The sequence below is a fragment of the Pan troglodytes genome, chromosome 5 (assembly GCF_028858775.2).
Source record: "Pan troglodytes isolate AG18354 chromosome 5, NHGRI_mPanTro3-v2.0_pri, whole genome shotgun sequence".
NCBI classification, from domain to species: Eukaryota; Metazoa; Chordata; class Mammalia; order Primates; family Hominidae; genus Pan; species Pan troglodytes.
This window is the reverse complement of record NC_072403.2, coordinates 156,651,582-156,671,458: the sequence shown is the minus strand read 5'-3', so window position 1 is coordinate 156,671,458 and position 19,877 is coordinate 156,651,582. Positions and strand designations below refer to the sequence as shown.

At 35.8% G+C, this 19,877-nt stretch overlaps 1 protein-coding gene across 9 annotated transcripts in view; it reads right to left on the bottom strand.

The window, feature by feature from the left end:
• Window positions 1-19,877, bottom strand: part of UTRN (utrophin) — a 568,196-nt gene that overhangs the window by 45,003 nt on the left and 503,316 nt on the right. For all 9 annotated transcript variants that reach the window (XM_009452168.4, XM_001172875.8, XM_009452171.5 and 6 more), the window contains 4 exons: window positions 19,057-19,142; window positions 14,335-14,492; window positions 10,336-10,502; window positions 5,200-5,311 (listed from right to left, as the gene is read on the bottom strand). In XM_009452168.4, coding sequence (XP_009450443.2) covers window positions 5,200-5,311; window positions 10,336-10,502; window positions 14,335-14,492; window positions 19,057-19,142 — 523 coding nt within the window. The remainder of the gene's footprint in view (window positions 1-5,199; window positions 5,312-10,335; window positions 10,503-14,334; window positions 14,493-19,056; window positions 19,143-19,877) is intronic.

Sequence of the window (19,877 nt, the reverse complement as noted above, 5' to 3'; positions counted from 1 at the left end):
TTTCACGATGAAATTAAATCATCATAAATAAAAAAGAAATTTAAATCTGAACATCTTTAATATAAGATATAACTATTTATTTAAAAAATGATAATCCCTGAATTCAAAGGTTTAATGCATGGATAATACAAAAAAAAATTGACTACTGTCTTGATTCATAAGCTTAATCATTCTAAAAAATATTACAGTCTTGTTGAATTTCTCCACATAGAGGTATTTTTTCTCCTTCATGGAATTTTCTCTCTATTTCCAACTCCTAGCAAAATGCCTGGTATGTAAAAGGGTATTCAAGAAACATAATATTCCAGCAAGGATATACACAAACCCCTATTTTCCAATGTGCTAACTGCGTGTGTGTGTGTGTATTTCCCTAATGGAGTTAAGTCACTAAATCCATACCATTAACTTTGCACAAACCACTTACCTTCTCTAAGACTTAGTTTTTTCTTCAAAATAAAGATAAGTTAGATGATCTCTTAGAGCTTTAATTCCAGCTTTAATATTCTATAACTAGTATTTATAAAGTCAGATATGAGCTCATCTGGCTTTTATGAGGCAAATTTAACTAACACAGGGAGAAAAGTATAAAAGTCATCCCAGTCCTCAAGGAGGTAAAAAGATAATTGAGAAGACAAAAACACCGCACAGTTAGAAAATGATACAAGGGAACATAGAATCAAATCCTAATTGGTAAAGTAGAGGCTATTGGCAGAGGCCCCTGAACTAAGTGCTTTGATGAGGGTAAAACTGGAGGAGCTGGGAGAGATTTCACACACAAAGTGGGAGTTGAGCTGTTTTTGTGAGAAGGTGGGATTTGGACATATGGAGACAGAATGATGACAGGCATTAAATATCATCTGTGTCATGCTGTCTCTTGAAGATCAACTCTTATTAAGCCTAATGAAAGAATTCTTAAATGTACAAATTTGGATTATAGAATAGTAGGGGGAAATAAGACAAAAATCATTTACTAGAGAAATAAAAATTCTGCTACATTTCTTCAGATAATTTATATATACATATATAAATTATCAATATCATAAAATACTTTCATGAGTCATGATAGTTCATTCATATACCATTAGTCTTCTTACAGCTAAAGGAAAACATTACCATAAATCATAAGCAGATATATTGGCAAAATATTTAGGGTGCTTTGTGGATTTAAAATAAGGTTTCTAAATTGCAGAAAGCTCTTAAAAATAGAAACATTCAGAGTCAGCTGTAAAGGACTTTGAAAAGGAAAGAGATGAAGTCAGTAAGGTGACTGGAGCATCTTCTTAACTAAAAAGGGAGATGCAGTCTGAGGAATGCAAACATCAAGGTCCATATGGGAAGGTCTGATCCATTTAACACTCAAGTGTTGCTTATTATCACTGTACCAAACAAATTCACACTTGAGTTCATTTTCTAAGGCAGACATGAAATGACTTTAGGAAATGCTGAGTAAAAGATGGATGAACCATAAATAAAACTTAAAAGAGTAGAGCAAATGTAAAGAATGTGGGTGAACATAAAGAAATTTCAGAAAGCAGTTAAATCAGATCATTCATTGCTATTAAATGCAAATATCTTTTTAAAGATTCAATTTACATATATTTCTAGTTATTTTACAAAAAGTTGTAGGGTCAAATGCAGAAAGTGACCTGTCATACAGATGATTTATAAGTAGGCTGTTGATAAGATCACTACAAAGCCTCAGAAATGGGCAAAGGATGTCTTGAAAAATGAAGCTATCCTTGTATAATGCAGGATAAGCTGCAATCTTGGAAATGATAAACAGTGACTTTTGAAAGACTATGCAACAAGAACAGTTTTGGGTAACTTACAGATTTCATTTAAAATTGGTAGTTGGAGAGTGGAATTCATATGTGTATCAGTGATTCTTAAGTATGCACCTACTGCATGACAACTGTTGAAGATATGTGGGTTTCAAATTGTTTAGGTATTTTGTAAAGCCATTAGGAATTATTATATGTTTAAGACCAAGAAAAATAGTAATTTTATACATCTTTACTATAACAACATATATTTACTTTATGATATTTTGATACTAGCATTTTATAATCAGTTTTCTAAATTTCTATAATAGCTATTCATGTAAATATTACTATGATATTTTCCCCCAATCCAAATTCCTTACAATGATCCCCAGGGTTCTATACAATCTGATCGTTGCCTTTCTTTTTAATTCCATCTCCTACTATTGTCTCTCTTTTGTCAAATTTGTCCTGGTTTCTTTCTGTTCCCTGGTTACACCCACCTCTTTCCCAGCCTCAGGGTGAGCTTCAAAGATATTGCACTTATGCAGTTGTACAGGGCCCTACAATCAGAAGGGCTTTGAACTTCATTTACTCCTCTGATGTTGCCACCTCGGAAGTCTTAATAATTGTTAAACAAGGGGCCCCCCAGTTTCATTTTGCACTGGGCACTTCCAGTTGTGTAACCAGTGCTCCTTTCCATGCGCCCCTTGGGGAACAGGCTTCACTTTCTGCAGCCCAATCACGCTAACCTTTTTCCCAACTCAGACCACTGTATGTTCTGTTTCTTCTTTCTGAAACATGCTTCTACTAGTTCTTTACAGGGCTGAATCTTTCTCAAACTTTGGTCTCAACTCAAATGTCAACTCAGATAAACCTTACTGATTTCTTTATCTAAAGTGTCTCTTCTAATCATTCTATCTCATTATCCATTCGTTTCCTTAAAGGCACTTACTGCAACGTGTAACAACCCCATTTATTCGTTTCCTTGTTCATTCTCACACATTCTTCCTCCTAAAGGGAGAGTAGCAGGAAGTCCACAATCTTATCTTTCTGGGTATACTCTGATACACACTATCAGAGCTGAAATTACTGACAAGGATTCTCTCCTTGACCAAATTTGAGTTGGCCTCCTGTAAGCTCTGTTGTCTACTGAAGCCTTGGCCTATAAAAGCTGCAAATTTTCAGCACACATCATTTTGTCCATCCCTGTCCACCCACTTCTCCATTAAAAGACTTAAACAAACATGAACATAATTTATAACAGTTCAAGGCCACATCCCTAGGATGACCCTTAAAAAAGGGATTATTACAGGCGTGAGCACTTTGGGAGGCCGAGACAGGCGGATCACGAGGTCAGGAGATCGAGACCATCTTGGCTAACACGGTGAAACCCCGTTTCTACTAAAAATACAAAAAATTAGCCGGGCGTGTTGGCGGGCGCCTGTAGTCCCAGCTACTTGGGAGGCTGAGGCAGGAGAATGGCATGAACCTGGGAGGCAAAGCTTGCAGTGAGCCGAGATCGCGCCACTGCACTCCAACCTGGGAGACACAGCGAGACTCCGTCTCAAAAAAAAAAAAAAAAAAAAAAAAAAAAAAAAAAAAAAGGGATTATTAAGGCATCTGACCCCTTAAAGCGTCTGCCTGAAAAACAAACTCCAGACTGCCAAAAGAATTTACTGTTCACTCTAGCCAACACCTGAAGACAGGTCCCTGCTCACTCTTTCTTAGGGCATTTACTGGAAAGGGTTTACAATGGGGAATCCTTCCTCTGTCCCTTTGAGATGTGGATGTATCTCCAACAACTCAGGAGTGTCTTTCTCAAGGATCTGAAAACCATTTCTTTGAAATGTAATCATCAGGAAGGATAGGACCCCTGTCTCCCAGTCTCTCTGGAATGGTAGAATCCTAACTCTGACAACTGCCAGCTCACAGACACAGCTGGTCTGATGGAACTGATGCTGACCAATGCTTTGTCATTTTTCACTTCCTTGCCTCTGCTCAAGTCCCTCTTTTGTTTCCCCAGTCTATTCCCTTCTGAAAACACCCAGTCACCTCTGTACAAACAGAAATACATGTGCATAATCAGTATATTATTGATTAAAATCTGTCCTTACCACTTTAACTAGTGTCTGGTTTTGCTTATATTTGACAAGAGGGCCTGACACCTGCAAAATGTTCAATATTAATTTGTTGAGTGAATAAGTTGATAATAGTAATAAATGATGTCTCACAAATTTTCTTGGGGAGATTTCTTTTTCCTGGTTAAAGCTATAATGTGATGTGGGCACTTCCTCCATTATAATTCAGCAATATTTTCTACAGATTTCCTCTCCATACACAGGGCACTTATTTATTTGAGATAAGATACCTATGAGTGTGAGATTTATATGTGTATATTTTATAAGTATTACAGCCTTTCTGTCAATTTATGATCCAAAAAAGTAACTCAATTCCCTAAACCAAAGAAAATAGACAGCTTGATGAATACATTTGGGCATTATTTGGAAGGAAGTAAAAGAATAGCTATTAATAGAACATGAGGATAACTTCAGGAAAAAATAGCTGTAAATCAAAGGAAAAACAAGAACTTATGTCCAATACTGGTGGGGCTATAGTAAAATTGAAACTTTAACAAAGTGTGATAATAACGTAAATTGGGATAAACCTATTTTGAAAAAAATGTTGACATCAAGTATTTTGACCATAAAAAATACTCATATTCATTGACTGAAATAACCTACTTATAGTGCTTTATTCTATTGCAATGTAGTTTACATAATATCTGGAATGAGCTACCTTCACAAAGATACTTGTAAGAGTGTTATTTATAACATCAGAAAATTGAAAATAAACTATATGTCCAAATTTCAGGGAATGGTTAGGTAAACTGTAGTAATTCACTCAATTAAAAATTTTATGACTAAAAAAATTACACTGTGTGACGAAATGGAATGTCGAGTGAAAAATATCAGGAAAAAAGATACATAAATATAAATATAAATAGAATCTTAAAACCAGAGATATGGAAAAATTAGAAGGTAGTTTATTCAGGAGCTAGAGTTAGGAACTATATTTTTAATATCTCCATTTTCTGTATTTTGCTAATATGAATATGGTATTTAACTATGAAAGCATAAATATGTCTAAAAGAAACATGATTTTTCATTACATAGTATCATTTTCAGTGTAGGTCAGTATCAGCTCTTAAAAGAATTTGCTACCAAAAAAGTTTAAAATCAAAACACAGATATTTAAAAAAGTTAATATTTTTTTCTGCACTAATTAATTCAACATAAATGAGTTTACTTAAAAGAAAAAAAAATCTTCAAAGTGATATTTTTTCAAAAAAGATTAAGTCTAAATAAATAATAAAATTTTAGATACTAGTTAATTCAATGGCAATGTATTAAAAACAAAACAGTGGGTTAGTACTCACAGGTATACAATATTCCACCATTGGGTAATGTAATTTGTGACCTTTTGCTGTTCGACCCGAAAAGAAACAACTCTGGCAGACATCATAGTTAAAATGCTTAAGGCTTCTATACCTAGAGAAAACAAAAGAAAATTTATTGGCTTGCATTACTATCATTTAGTCTAAATTTGTGGTAAGAAATTTCATTCATCCGAATTACCAAAAAATAAAAAATAAAATTTTGGAGTTCAAGTCTCTGAAACATGCTTCTATCTGTTTATACATGAGAGGGAGACAAATATGCATGTCAGAAGATTTCTTTTAATGTTTGAATATGAGTGGAAAATGATAGGCAAGAAAAGAATTATATCTATTAAGTTGATACATCAAATTTTAAAATATCAATTACACCACTAATAAGAAACGAATTTTAAAATTCCCTCACAAAGATACAGTTTTTAACAATGAGCACTTTTATATTTGGTTTAAATTAGTCACTAGAAAAAAAAAGAAATCAAGAAATACTGTGTAACAAAGGAAAAACTAAATAAAGCCTTGATCACAATGCATCCTTGAATGGAAATGGTGTTTTAAAATCTCTGGCGTAAGAATGACACTGCACATTGACTTCTACTTGCAGAATCTTATTTACAAAAGCAAAACCTTAGATGATAAGTTTCTATGGGTCTGAGTGGAAAACATCTTCTCCGAAATCTATTCTGTCAGCATTGCTGGTAGAACTAAGAACATAAATTATACCCACATCTACAGAAAAAAAATTAAATGATAGAACCAACAGAATGAAAATGGAAGCAAAACTTAAAAGTTCTGTGGCTGTAAACTACTAAGTGCTGAGTAGCTTCTAAAATGACCTGAAAAATCACTTGCAAATCAATCTTAAGGAAATCATTCTGCATATACTACAGCCAGCTTACTTTTGCCAAGGAGGCTATTGGTTTGAAACAATCACATACACTAACGACATCTCTTGGCCTATCAGCATGGCTTGACAGGTATGACTGACATCTTCTTTCTAAATGAAATTTTGTTTTCTGCTGAATACTCCCTTGGCAGATAGCCATTCTCTCTTTTTCATTGGTAACATACCCTTGTACTGTTAGCACATTTTAGCAATGAGCCTTGAGAAAATTACTGTTTCTTAGCCTCTCTTGCTGATGTTGGTGACCAGTGCAATAAAAACCAAAGTTATTGGGTGGGGGTTCTAATTGGAATTTCAAGGGACTGAGTTAGCTGGGAAGAGGCATGCTCCCTCTTCCTCCCCACTGGGAACAGTCACTTTGTTAGCATGAAGTGACTTTGAAGATGGAAGCCACATGTTAGGGATGACAGTGCATGAAAACAGAGCTAAGGGCCCAGGTGGTCACAGAGAACAGTCTTGGATTACCTACCTTCACTCTGTTTACAAGAAAGAAAACTAAAGCTCTAATTTATTTATGCAACTACTATTAAGGAATTGTGTATGATTCTAACTGAAACAATTCCCAGCTTACAAAACATTCTGTAAATCTAAGATTTCATTAACATTTTATTTGGAAGTAATTAGTGAAAAACTCTAGCAGTATTTATAAAAGTTCGGGGAAAATGAAATATATATATATATATATCTTGGGTAGAAGCTTGATAGAAAGACAGTCTGAATGAAGTTAAGATTATTCTATAATAGACATATTCCTCTATCTTTATTTCTGTACTTGTCTTTCCATTTATTCTCTGAAGCCACAGAGAAAGATGCATCTCTTTACAACTAATCAGACCTATTCCAACTGGACCCTATTTTACTATTGGAATTGTTCTTATATTCATTCCCTTCATGTGTAATCTTTGTGCAATAATTAAGTCACCATTAGCTTGAAGAAACCTTTGCTTGCTCAGTCTTGTGCCTAAACCAGGTATCAAGTCTGGACATATTTCTCTCTCATTCGAAATACAAATTTTAGATGTACTATATTCTCAATGTAGAAAACAGGAAAAATATAAATGCAAGTAAAAGTAAGACAATATATCACTTACCATCTTCCAATTTTCAATATCCTGACATATTTTAAGTTATAGCTAGATTTCTTAAACAAGTTGTTTGCACATATTCGCCTATGTATTTTCCTGAGCCATCTTTATAATGACACGGATAGAATCCTCTCTAAGATTCCCAATGACTTCTGATTCATAGAATCTTTCTGATGCACTTAACACCTCTACCATCTTGCTAAAGCACACTATGCATCTTTATTTCTCTGAAGAATCCTGTTCTGTCCCTTATTATACCTCTCTCTAATCTTGCCTTTTACTGAGCAACATCATTGTCCAGGTTTTTCTGGCATTTCCACTTAATGGAAATGTTCAACGACACACTCACAGGTTTAGCTACTATCACACTAATGATGTTATTGGTAGTAACAAAAAGAGCCAACATTTACTGAATGCCTACTCTGTGATAGGAACTGCCCTAGACACTTTCATGTATTAACTATTCCTATGAGGAAACACTCATAGAATTTGAAGTTGAAGAAACTCAGGTTCAAGCAGGCCAAGTATCTTATTCAAAGTCTCAGCACCAAACAATAGATCCAGGATTGAAATCCAAGTAGCCTGACTCCACAGCTACTTCTCAATACACTATCTCCTGAATATCCTCCCATAACCTTAATCTCTGACCTGCTGGTCAACTTCACATCTCTATCATAGAGACATCTACAGGTCAATTTGATAGTACTAGCAGAAACTTAAACCCTTGAAATTTAACACTTCAGGTTGTTCACCCTTTATAATTGCTCTTTCATATTTTTCTTATTAAATATTTCAAGTTAATTCAAAAGTAGGGAGAATATAATAAACATCCATGTCCCACAACTCAGTTAAATCTTAATATTCTACATAGTTGCTTCAGGTCATTTTTAATTTAAGAAATGAAACTTTAAAGGTCATTCAAATATTTAATGTTTTTAGAGTATTTTGTCCTCTCCTTCACTCTCTACATCCATCAGATGCTGAGAAACATGGTCCCTCATGGCATCTCTAGGTTATACCAATGGCCATATATGGCAGATTTTATATATATCTATATATGGCAGTCTCTTCCCAAGTCAATTAATCTGGATATTTCCCATGGCTTCACATTACCGTTTATATCCAGAGTAATATTTTTGGTCTAATAATTAGTGCTTTAAATCAATTGCTCTTTTCAATACCATTTAATTACTTCTTAATATTAAATCTCTCTCTCCTAAAAATCTAATCTGCTTTTTAAAACCATCTTGATTAAGAACACAAACTGGAAAACCAAAGGGTTCTGGATTTGAATCCTAACTTTGTCTCTGCACAATCGGCTGCCTGGCCTTGGGCAAGTTGACTAATCTTGGAGTCTTAGTTCCTTTATGTGTAAAGTAGAGGTAATACTCCCAATCTTACAGAGTTACTAAGAAAAGTGACTAAAATAACAAATATAACACCTCTTAGCACATTGTCTGGCATAAAGTAAACAATAAATAGCAGTGATTATTAGCTTTGATGACTACATCTCTCATTTGAATTATCTTCCCAGTAGTAGACTGACCTTGCCACATTCCAGCTATTCCCTCTCCCATACATCTATGTCTACCAGATACTCCAAATGTAGCCATTCCAAGAACCCTGCTGCATTTAAACTGTGACTTTACCATTTTTCTTCTTCCAACATTTGTGCTTTGACTTCCACTGGAAGTCATCTATTACCCTAGCTGTCTGCCAGGCTAATGCTCACTCTACTTCACACTACCTACCTGTCTTTTCCTCCTCTTAGAATGCATAGCAGCAAGGCCCTCTGACCTCACAATACTTTAGTCTTCCCAACTACACCATAATGCATGAGAGAAGAGAACTTCTGAATTTCCATTTCTTATGTTAGCCATCCACAGAGAATGCAATGATATGCTTCATACAAACTATTATGCTGATAAAGTCAGTCAAATGAAAACAATTCTGTTTAATTCAAGATACTAATACTGATACAATATACAACAACCACCAATCCCAGCCCTCCTGATTTGACTCTCCCTCAGAGAATCACCGTATTGGTACTTCATCTTCTGGTACGAATAAAAGATACACATAGGGCCAGGTATGGTGGCTCACGCCTGTAATCCCAGCACTTTGGGAGGCCAAGGAGGACAGATCACATGGTCGGGAGTTTGAGACCAGCCTGGCCAACATAGTGGAACCCAGTCTCTACTAAAAATACAAAAATTAGCTGGGTGTGGTGGCATGCACCTGTAGTCCCAGCTACTCGGGAGGCCGAGGCAGGGGAATCGCGTGAACTTGGGAGGCAGAGGTTGAAGTGAGCCAAGATCGTGCCACTGCACACCAGCTTGGGTGACAGAGTGGGACTTGGTCTCAAAAAATAAATAAAAAAAGACACACACAAAATCTTGAATTTCCCTACTGAGTAGGCTTATGTTGTTTCATAATAGATTTCCAAATTAAACTGGGGCTATTTTCCAGATTCCCCCCAGAAGAGAAATATAATATATTCAAGAGGTCAAATGCATACCTATGTTAAGAGGAGTGGATCAGGATGTCCAAAAATGTCCACCTTAGGACAAACCACAGACTCTGCACTGTCGGCTTTGGGGTCACAAACTGAAGAGTCTGACACACTGATTACATTAAAGTATGGCATTTAGCAGTGCTCCTCATGGGAAGAAGCTGGGTTAATGTACTTCACATCAAACTTGGCAGAAATAACACGAAGTAATTTGATTACTTCTCAGCTGGTAATTAAACATTGCTTCCTGCTTACTAAGTTTGACCCCAAGACCTCAGAATATTTACCAAATTCCATCAGGGTTATATATTTATAATCAGCCATACAGTTTTCATGGATGAATCATTTCTGTGACCTAAGTAAACAGACATTCATAAAAATCTCTGGTTCTGATCCAAGTAGTGTAAATGACAATAATAATAGCAACAATAATAAAATATGCTTCATGTAGTAGTTATAAAAAGAAATGCTACTTTTAGATAGATGAGACATACTGAACATACCATTTATTTAGAAAGCAAACCTCCAAATGGGAATGAATGGGAATGGAGGATGGACGTACCACTGAGATTACACAAAGGAAACAGAAAATAGCCTCCTCCAGCACTGGCACGCCTTACCTGAACCCGACAATTGGACATTCTTTACAGATGTTGCATTTGGCCTGATGTTTTGCAGTCTCCGCTGCTGCCACTCGATGTAAAACTGGGAGCCAAACCATGGACTGTGGTTCCAAACGCATCCAATCTATAAACTCTTTCACACTTATTTCTGGTTTATTGTTATTCTGGTGAAAAAAGAAATATATTAAAAGTGAAGAAATGCCTTCCTTTAAACTGTAGCTAGTGTTGTTGCTTCATAATCTTCTGAAAATTTGTGCAGAAGAGGAAACTATATAACTCTTTCCATGTCAGTTAAGTCACAATGCTTTAAGGTTCTTCAAGTCAAGAAAATTCTAGAACTTATGAGTAGAAAAAGCAGAAATTGTCACATAGGAAGAAGCAAAAAAATACCAAGACTTCAATATACTCAGATTTTGAAAGAAACAAAAGCAAAAACCAAAACCACCCAATTTAAAGTCATCTTTTTACATAAATAATTCTGTAAAACTCATTTGGCCGGGTGTGGTGGCTCAAGCCTGTAATCCTAGCACTTTGGGAGGCCGAGGCAAGCGGATTGCCTGAGCTCAGGAGTTTGAGACCAGCCTAGGCAACACGGTGAAACCCCGTCTCTACTAAAACACACACACACAAAATTATCTGGGCCTTGTGGCGTGCACCTGTAGTCCCAGCTACTCGGGAGGCTGAGGCAGGAGAATCGCTTGAACCTGGGAGGCGGAGGTTGCAGTGAGCCGAGATCACGCCACTGCACTCCAGCCTGGGCAACAGAGCAAGAATCTATCTCAAAAAAAAAAAAAAAATTTCATCTAAGACAGTAAAAACTTGTGAAAGACTCACCGATAATTTTACAAACTTGAAGGCCATTATAAATGCTAAATAAAAGCTGTCATTTTTGTGTGTCCTGCTCTAGTCCCATTATATCATCACACAGAAAGCATATTGCTATGGATGTACTTTGCAGAATTTATCAGGATAAATTACATAAAACTCCCCAATCCCTCTTCAATTCCCAATACTAAGTAATTTTCCTATGTGCAAAGCTAAATATCTACCAATTTTATCCTCCTGTTGCTGTTGAGGTCATTCTGTGAACCTACATGTATGACTATAAATCATATTTAGAATTTGCATTTGATATTTTTTGTATTTCTAAAATAAGAAAAAGGGCCATTATAAAATGTAATAACCCATGACATCAATTCTCCTCAAAGACACGGTGTGAGCCTTTTTTTTCCCTAGCAATGATAAATCACTGGATATGCTTTGCCAAAATATCTGTAGACTTGTACTTTATGCATATGTATAACATCAGTAGTAACATTTCTAAAATGTCTTTATATGCAGTAAACATTAAAAAGAAACGAAAGTGCTTTCTCAGCTTAAAATTAGTAACTTAGATCACTATAAAACTTCGTACATCTTTCTTTTGTATGCATAGTCTCAAAGAAAAAAAACTGATACTTTAATAACATCTTTAATGTATATATATTTTAAAAATCTTGTCTTAAAAAGAACTCAGGACATTTTAATTCAGTTCTTTAGCAGATATTTATTAAAGTAGTTATGATGTTCAAGGCACAGGAAATGTAATAATCTGAATATTTTTGTCCCCCAAAACTCATATGTTAAAAACCTAACCACTTAGGAGATGGTACCAGGAGGTAGAGCCTTTAGGAAATGATTAGGTCATGAGGGTGGAGCCCTCTTGAATGAGGTTAGTGCCCTTATAAAAGAGGCCCAAGATCTCAGAAATAATGCCACACATCTACAACCATCTGATCTTTGACAAACCTGACAAAAACACGCAATGGGTAAAGAATTCCCTATTTAATAAATGGTGTTGGGAAAACTGGCTAGCCATATGCAGAAAACTGAAACTCAACCCCTTCCTTACACCTTACACAAAAATTAACTCAAGATGGATTAAAGACTTAAACGTAAGACCTAAAACCATAAAAATCCTAGATGAAAACCTAGGCAATACCATTCAGGACATAGTCACGGGCAAAGACTTCATGACTAAAACACCAAAAGCAATGGCAACAAAAGGCAAAATTGACAAATGGGATCTAATTAAACTAAAGAGCTTCTGCACAGCGAAAAAACAAACAAAAAACAAACAAAAACAAAACAACAACAAAAAACACCTATCATCAGAGTGAACACGCAACCTACAAAATGGGAGAAAATTTTTGCAACCTATCCATCTGACAAAGGGCTAATATCCAGAATCTACAAAGAACTTAAACAAATTTACAAGAAAAAAATAAACAACCCCATCAAAAAGTGGGCAAAGGATATGAACAGACACTTCACAAAAGAAGACATTTATGCAGCCAACAAACATAGAAAAAAAGCTCATCATCACTGGTCATTAGAGAAATGCAAATCAAAACCACAATGAGATACCATCTCACACCAGTTAGAATGGTGATCATTAAAAAGTCAGGAAACACCAGATGCTGGAGAGGATGTGGAGAAATAGGAATGCTTTTACACTGTTGGTGGGAGTGTAAATTAGTTCAGCCATTGTGGAAGACAGCGTGGCAATTCCTCAAGGATATAGAACCAGAAATACCATTTGACCCAGAAATCCCATTACTAGGTATATACCCAGAGGATTATAAATCATTCTACTATAAAGACACATGCGCACGTATGTTTACTGCGGCACTATTCACAATAGCAAAGAGTTGGAACCAACCCAAATGCCCATCAATGATACACTGGATAAACAAAATGTGGCACAAATACACCATGGAATACTATGTAGCCATAAAAAAAGGATGAGTCCATGTCCCTTGCAGGGAAATGGATGAAGCTGCAAACCATCATTCTCAGCAAACTGACACAAGAATAGAAAACCAAACACCACATGTTCTCACTCATAAGTGAGAGTTGAACAATGAGAACACATGGACACAGGGAGGGGAACATCACACACTGGGGCCTGTCAGTGGGTGGGGGACTAGGGGAGGGATAGCATTAGGGGAAACACCTAATGTAGATGATGGGTTGATGGGTGCAGCAAACCACCATGGCACATGTATACCTATGTAACAAACCTGCACGTTCTGCACATGTACCCCAGAACTTAAAGTACAAAACAAACAAACAAAAAAAGAGGCCCAAGAGAGATCATTCACTTCTTCTGTCATATGAGGAAACAGCAAGAAAGGTTGCAATGAACCAGAAGGTGGGCCCTCAGCAGATACTGAATCTGCTAGCACCTTGATCATGGACAGCCTCCAGAACTGTAGAAAATAAATTTCTGTTGTTTAAAAGCCATCCAGTTTACGGTATTTTGTTACAGCAGCCTGAATGAACTAAGACAGGATACAACAATAAAATGATAGCCACAGTCCTTGTCTTCATGGAGCTTAGGTTCCTAGAGAAGAAACAAACACTAAGCCATGAATTATATAATTCAGTGTGTAATTATAATTGCACTGAGTATGAGAAGGAAGAGGTGGACGATATTAGGTGAATATAATAGGAAAATACAGCATTATCTGAAGAGGTCAGAGAAAGATTTTCAGAGGATATAAGAGTTAAAGCTAAAATCTAAAGATCAAATAAAGATTAGGTATGAGAAGGGAGTTAGTGGGCAATGGGGAAGGAAGAACGTCTAAACAGCAGACACAGGTCCAAAGGCACTGCTGAGGCAGGAATCAAGGAAATAAAACAGTGCAGCTGGAAAGCGGAGAGCAAGGAGACGAATGGTAGGAGATGAGGCCAGGAAAAGGGCAGGACAAACAGCAATCTAATGGCACAGGTTAAAGATTGTAGATTTTATCAAAGAAAAACAGCAAGTCTCTTTGCAAGGGTTGCTATTTTTTGAAGCAAATGAGCCTTAGGAAATAAAATACACCACTTGTTGGATGGTACCCAAAGTCTTCCAGTATTTGGCTCCAGCCCGAGTTCCCTATTCCATGTCTCAGAACATCCTCAAAACCCTTCCCCAACACATCCTACACACCAGTGATCCTTCATGCTTACCTGTTGGAAGCAGCTGCGAACACTAGGCTCAATATTACTGCCTCCAAAAGCTGCTACTTCACCTAGCTGCCGGGGGATCTGGATGGCATCATGAAGTAACAGGCCCAGCTGCCTCTGGTCACACATTTCTGTTGGCCCTGCCACTTCCTTAAAGAGATCTGCAAAGAGAGGCAAGAGGTTAACTTTGATCTGCCTACAGTGTTCTTTTACTTAAAATATATCTTTGGTAATGTGGACTGAACCATGCAGATTAAAAAAATTTCAGAAGGACATGAATCTGATTCGTTGTCTCCTGAATTCCAATGACCTTAATATTCTGATCTTAATATTCTGCATTACATATGATATTAGATTATTTTAAGAAGCATGTAGTTAACCCGTTCCTGCAAGAATGGGTTATGTATACATATAAACATAAATCATGCATATATAATATAAATCAATAAACGCAAATTTCCTTTTTAAATGATACAATAAATGCATATGAATTAATTTTATGATCTTCATAAGAACTCCCCTTCTTATTGAGAAAGAATGAGCCAAAACAAAGCTTCCTTCATGACTTGTCAAAGGAATAGATGTAGTTGGGTGCTGTGGTGCATGCCTGTAATCTCATCTACTGGAGAGGCTAAGGCAGGAGGATCACTTGAGCCAGGAGTTTGAGACCAGTTTGGGCAACACAGCAAGACCCCAACTCAAAAAAAAATAAAAAAACACAAAGGAATAAACGTACCTTAAATAACAAACCTTTAAATTTTAACAGATTTGTTTACAAACTTTTTGTGTTCACTCCTAAATTCAATATTCTACTAAATGTATATATATTATAACTTAAAGACTTTTATACTCACATCTATTTTATATAAGAAACACTAAAAAGTACAAGGTGTGCTTTTTCTCCTTTGGGCCAGTCTCCCATTCCTTATTAGCTATAACCACTATTTTTGTTTTACTTCATGTAACGAAATACATTTAATCAAATTTAAAAATTTGTGCATATTTTCATACAGTTTTTAGGTTTTTCCATTCATTAAAAAACTGATTTGTTTTATAATTTTCTTAATTCAGTAAAATTAAAACTCTTCTATTTTATCCACTCTTGGTTTACCTTTTATTCACCATATACAATACTTTGAAGATCAAAATTATATATTATTTTCAACAATAAAGCTAATATCCTAAGATAAGCTACTTTTGGAAGAGGAAGAAATTTCAAATACAAACAATCTACTTCATTATAGAAATTAATACTTTTTGGAAATAAATTTTCAAGTTCTAAAAATTCAAAAGTACTTAAAATCTAAATGCTCTTCATGTGACATTTTCCAAGAATAGAAGAAAGTAGAGTAAATACTTATTGGATTCTAAAACTATTTTCAAACAGTACCTGATATCAGATCAAAATGCATCATTTTCTCTCTCTGTTTTTTTTTTTTCTTTTTTTTTTTTTGAGATGGAGTGTTGCTCTTGTTGCCCAGGCTGGAGTGCAATGGCACGATCTTGGCTCACTGCAACCTCCACCTACCGGGTTCAAGCAATTCTCCTGCCTCAGCCTCCTGAGTAGCTGGGATTACAGGCATGCACCACCACACCCAGCTAATTTTGTATTTTTAGTAGAGACGGGGTTTCTCCATGTTGGTCAGGCTAGTCTCGAACTCCCGATCACAGTTGATCTGCCCTACATCGGCCTCCCAAAGTGCTGGGGATTACAGGTGTGAGCCACTGTGCCTGGTCCATTCTCTCTTTTTATAAGGAATATAATGCTAGATCTAACACTGTCAGTGGTGAAATTTCAAACTGAACCAAGCTCAGTGATATTGACACAGTAATTATAATGAAGTATGGCTTTAATTATAAGCATACATAGGGAAAGCAAATTCAATGAAGATAAATTTGATTTTTATTAAAATTTTTTCACTTAGATTTGGTTAGAGCTCTACTTATTTCTTTCCATTAAAAAAATAAGACTATCATAGACAAAAATATTTATCCAGTAGTCTTAGCATGATGTTTATTTTAAACCAGTCCCTGGGAAGAGGTCTGTTAAGTAAATAAAAGTTGATGCATATGTATAATAATCTTTGCAGAAAAGTGCACATTTTCAGCAAGATCAACTATGCCCAACTTTCCTCTTTTGAGGCATATGGCTATACCACTATGCCACTATTAAAGTAAAACTACTCACAAAACATAAGGACAAAAGTGTCCTTAGACATTTTGACATATTTCTATAAATCCTTATAAAAGTTCCTACAAAAGTTCACATTCTCAACATTATAGTCAGATACAAAAAGCAGTGTCAGGGTAAAGGGGCAGGTAATAAGAAAGTCATAATCTAAAAACTCAAATTCTAATAAATAAGCATAGAAGAGATACTAATGATAATTTAAAAGGATGGTTTGAAAATGTGTACTTTTTTTTTTTTTTTTTTTTAAGGTCTTGCTTTGTCATCCAGGCTGGAAGTGTGGTGGTCCGACCATGGCTCATTGCAGCCTCCGATTCCTGGGGCTCAAGTGATCCTCCCACCTTAGCCTCCCAAGTAGCTAGGACTACAGGCATGAACCACTGTGCCTGGTCTGTAAATGTGTTTTTGATGAGGCAAGGAAGCTAGCCAGCTATAAGCATAAAGGCCAGGGCACTGTTAGAAACTAAACAAGGAATATTCTTAGGAAAGGACCAAGAGAAGAAGGTGTTATGGAGTGAAGACACTGACATTGGGCATTGTATTAATAAAATCAATGTTCAGACAGATACCAATGATCTTGAATGGCGGCTCTGCCATTGCATTTGAAGAGCAAACTGTCTTGAATATTAATTCTAATAAAGGAAACAATAATGATATCACAGAAACTGGAATCAGATTGCTGAAGGTCCTCAAAGTAAAAAGCAAAACAAAACCCCAGGACATTCCAAAGTCTAGATATCGCAGTAAATATTTAGATTAAAGATTAAAACCCAAGAGATTTCTTATTTAATTAGTCCTAAAATGGCATACTTCCTGGATTCAATTAAATATCAGAAATTTCACGGCAGAGCCTTCTGCTTCCCCTGCCAAAATCTGAAAGTTAATGTTGAATTATCCACAATGTAAGCTTTGAGGTTGAATTTGCAAATATTTCAGAGTAAGCTCCACACTATAACTGTTACTATCAGAGAACCTTAATTGTTTCAGAAGCACAAGAAACCCCAAATCAGAGATGACAAAAAATCCATTTCTAATTTTGTAACACTGATGTTTTCATTAACATTTTCCTTTCCTGATCATTATAAAAAGATAACGTTTTCAGCTTTTGAAATTATATCTTTTCATGATTATGATTCCAAAAACTACTTAAATTCTGGATAAAGTGCCACAAAGCAAAAGCCTTGAGCAAAGCTTTCTTCTGCATGGCTAACTAGGCTCTCACTCCGTCATAGCACCTTATCTCCTAATCCTACAATCAGCTTTTCATTTTATATAAATCCACATTTCTTTTCACTGACATTCTTGTCAAACTATGTAGAAAAAAGAAGCCATCATGGTCTAGACCTGAAATTCAAAATCCAGTAACCTCACAGAAATCCCAGAAAATAAAAGCTTTTAAAATGTATGCATGTTGACATAAGACACAAAACTTAACTAAGTTTACACGGCCTATAATCAAACATCCTATTGTTTTTTAGTATCTCTCCATTCATGGAATATCCCTAAACCTCTCCCACAAATGTATGGATTTATCTGTAAAGAATCATCTGGGAATATGCATGGTGGGATCAAATTCACATTTTATGGACAAAAATAAATCAAAAGATATGTGATAGTAGTTAAGGGTTTGGGGACTCAGCGGCAATTGCTACCATTTATTCAACAACTGCTATTTCTAGGTACCTTAAACATTACTCCTAATTCTTCTCCAAGCAGGAATTATTAGCTTCATTTTTTCAGTTGAAGAAAATTTGCTAAATTTCAGCTTCTTGAACTGTAAAATGGGAATACTATTACCTCTTAGTTGGCAATATTCAATGAAATCACATAACCTGCCCAAAGACACTCAGCTACTAAGTGGTAGAGATTTGAAGACAGGTCTCCTTGGCTCCTGAACACAAGCCTCTTCCAAAGCCAATATACCTTTCATTAACTGACAGGTAAAGGAACACTGTTGATTTATTTGATAAATCCAAATATAATAAAAATTTAAAAATCATGTTTTATTTTGTCACAGCTGTAAAATACATTTATTTAGGATTATCGTCTATGTCCATAAAGGTTCTAGTTCATCTTTTTCTTTTAAGCATTGGAAGTATAAAGAAATAAAAAAAAGTTTAGACTTTGGAGTCAGAAAAACCTAGTATCTAATTCTAGCCCCATCCCTTATCAGCTCTGCAGTCTTAGACTAGATTCTTAACCTATCTCAGCATTAATTTTCTCAGCCAGAAAATGAAAATCTCAAATGCCTACAGTATGGAGGGATTATTCTAAGAATTAAATGAAGTATAATTTGTAGTTGGGTCTCACTCCATCCTGGCACCTCACCTCTTAGTTATAATCAGCTTTCCATTTCACACAAAGCCCCAAGTCTTTGCACTGCCACCCTTTGTCTAACTTGGTATAGGCACAGTAAGGGTTAAAAAAAGAGCGAGAACTATTACTACTAACAAATTATATAATTTAAGTTTCCAATAAATTGTTATAATCATTATTATTACTAAAAACACTGTTGGTATAAGAAAGGTCTTACATACATCTGTATTTTTCTTCCAAGAGACCTTTGGAGAGAGACATTAATCCAATCTTCAGACTCTGCACTCTAATTTTTCCAGTTCGACCCCTAAAATTATAAGAATGTTAATGTGTTAGATGCATTTAAAACCATATACAGCATGTTCATTGTTTCTGAATATCTATTTTCTTGGGGGTAAACCATCAAAAATAATTGTATCTTAAAGATGCAACTTTTCTATTAACTTTTAACAATTAATATTAAACCAATACTGTAATTTCATGACATATATTAACAGGGTGTTTGGCCAAGTCTAGAAGAACACACAGCTTGAAGCCACTTTGCACACAACACATAAACTAAGAAGAACGAACTAAAGCAAAATGAAAATGATGATTATAAAGCTGAAAAGATTTCACCTTTAAAAATATCATGAATTGGCTGGGCACAGTGGCTCATGCCTGTAATCCCAGCACTTTGGGAGGCCAAGGCAGGCGGATCACCTGAGGTCAGGAGTTCGAGACCAGCCTGACCAACACGGAGAAACCACATCTCTACTAAAAATACAAAATTAGCCAGGCGGGTGGCGCATGCCTGTAATCCCAGCTACTCGGGAGGCTGAGGCAGGAGAATCACTTGAACCTGCGAGGCGGAGGTTGCAGTGAGCTGAGATCGTGCATTGCACTCCAGCCTGGGTGACAGAGCGAGATTCCATCTCAAAAAAAAAAAAAAATACTATGAATTAAACCTATACGTTAATAATTGTAGATGCAAGATTCAAAACAGCTAGAGCTACGCACACTATATATATGACTTCATACAGCAAGAAAAGTCTAGTGATAT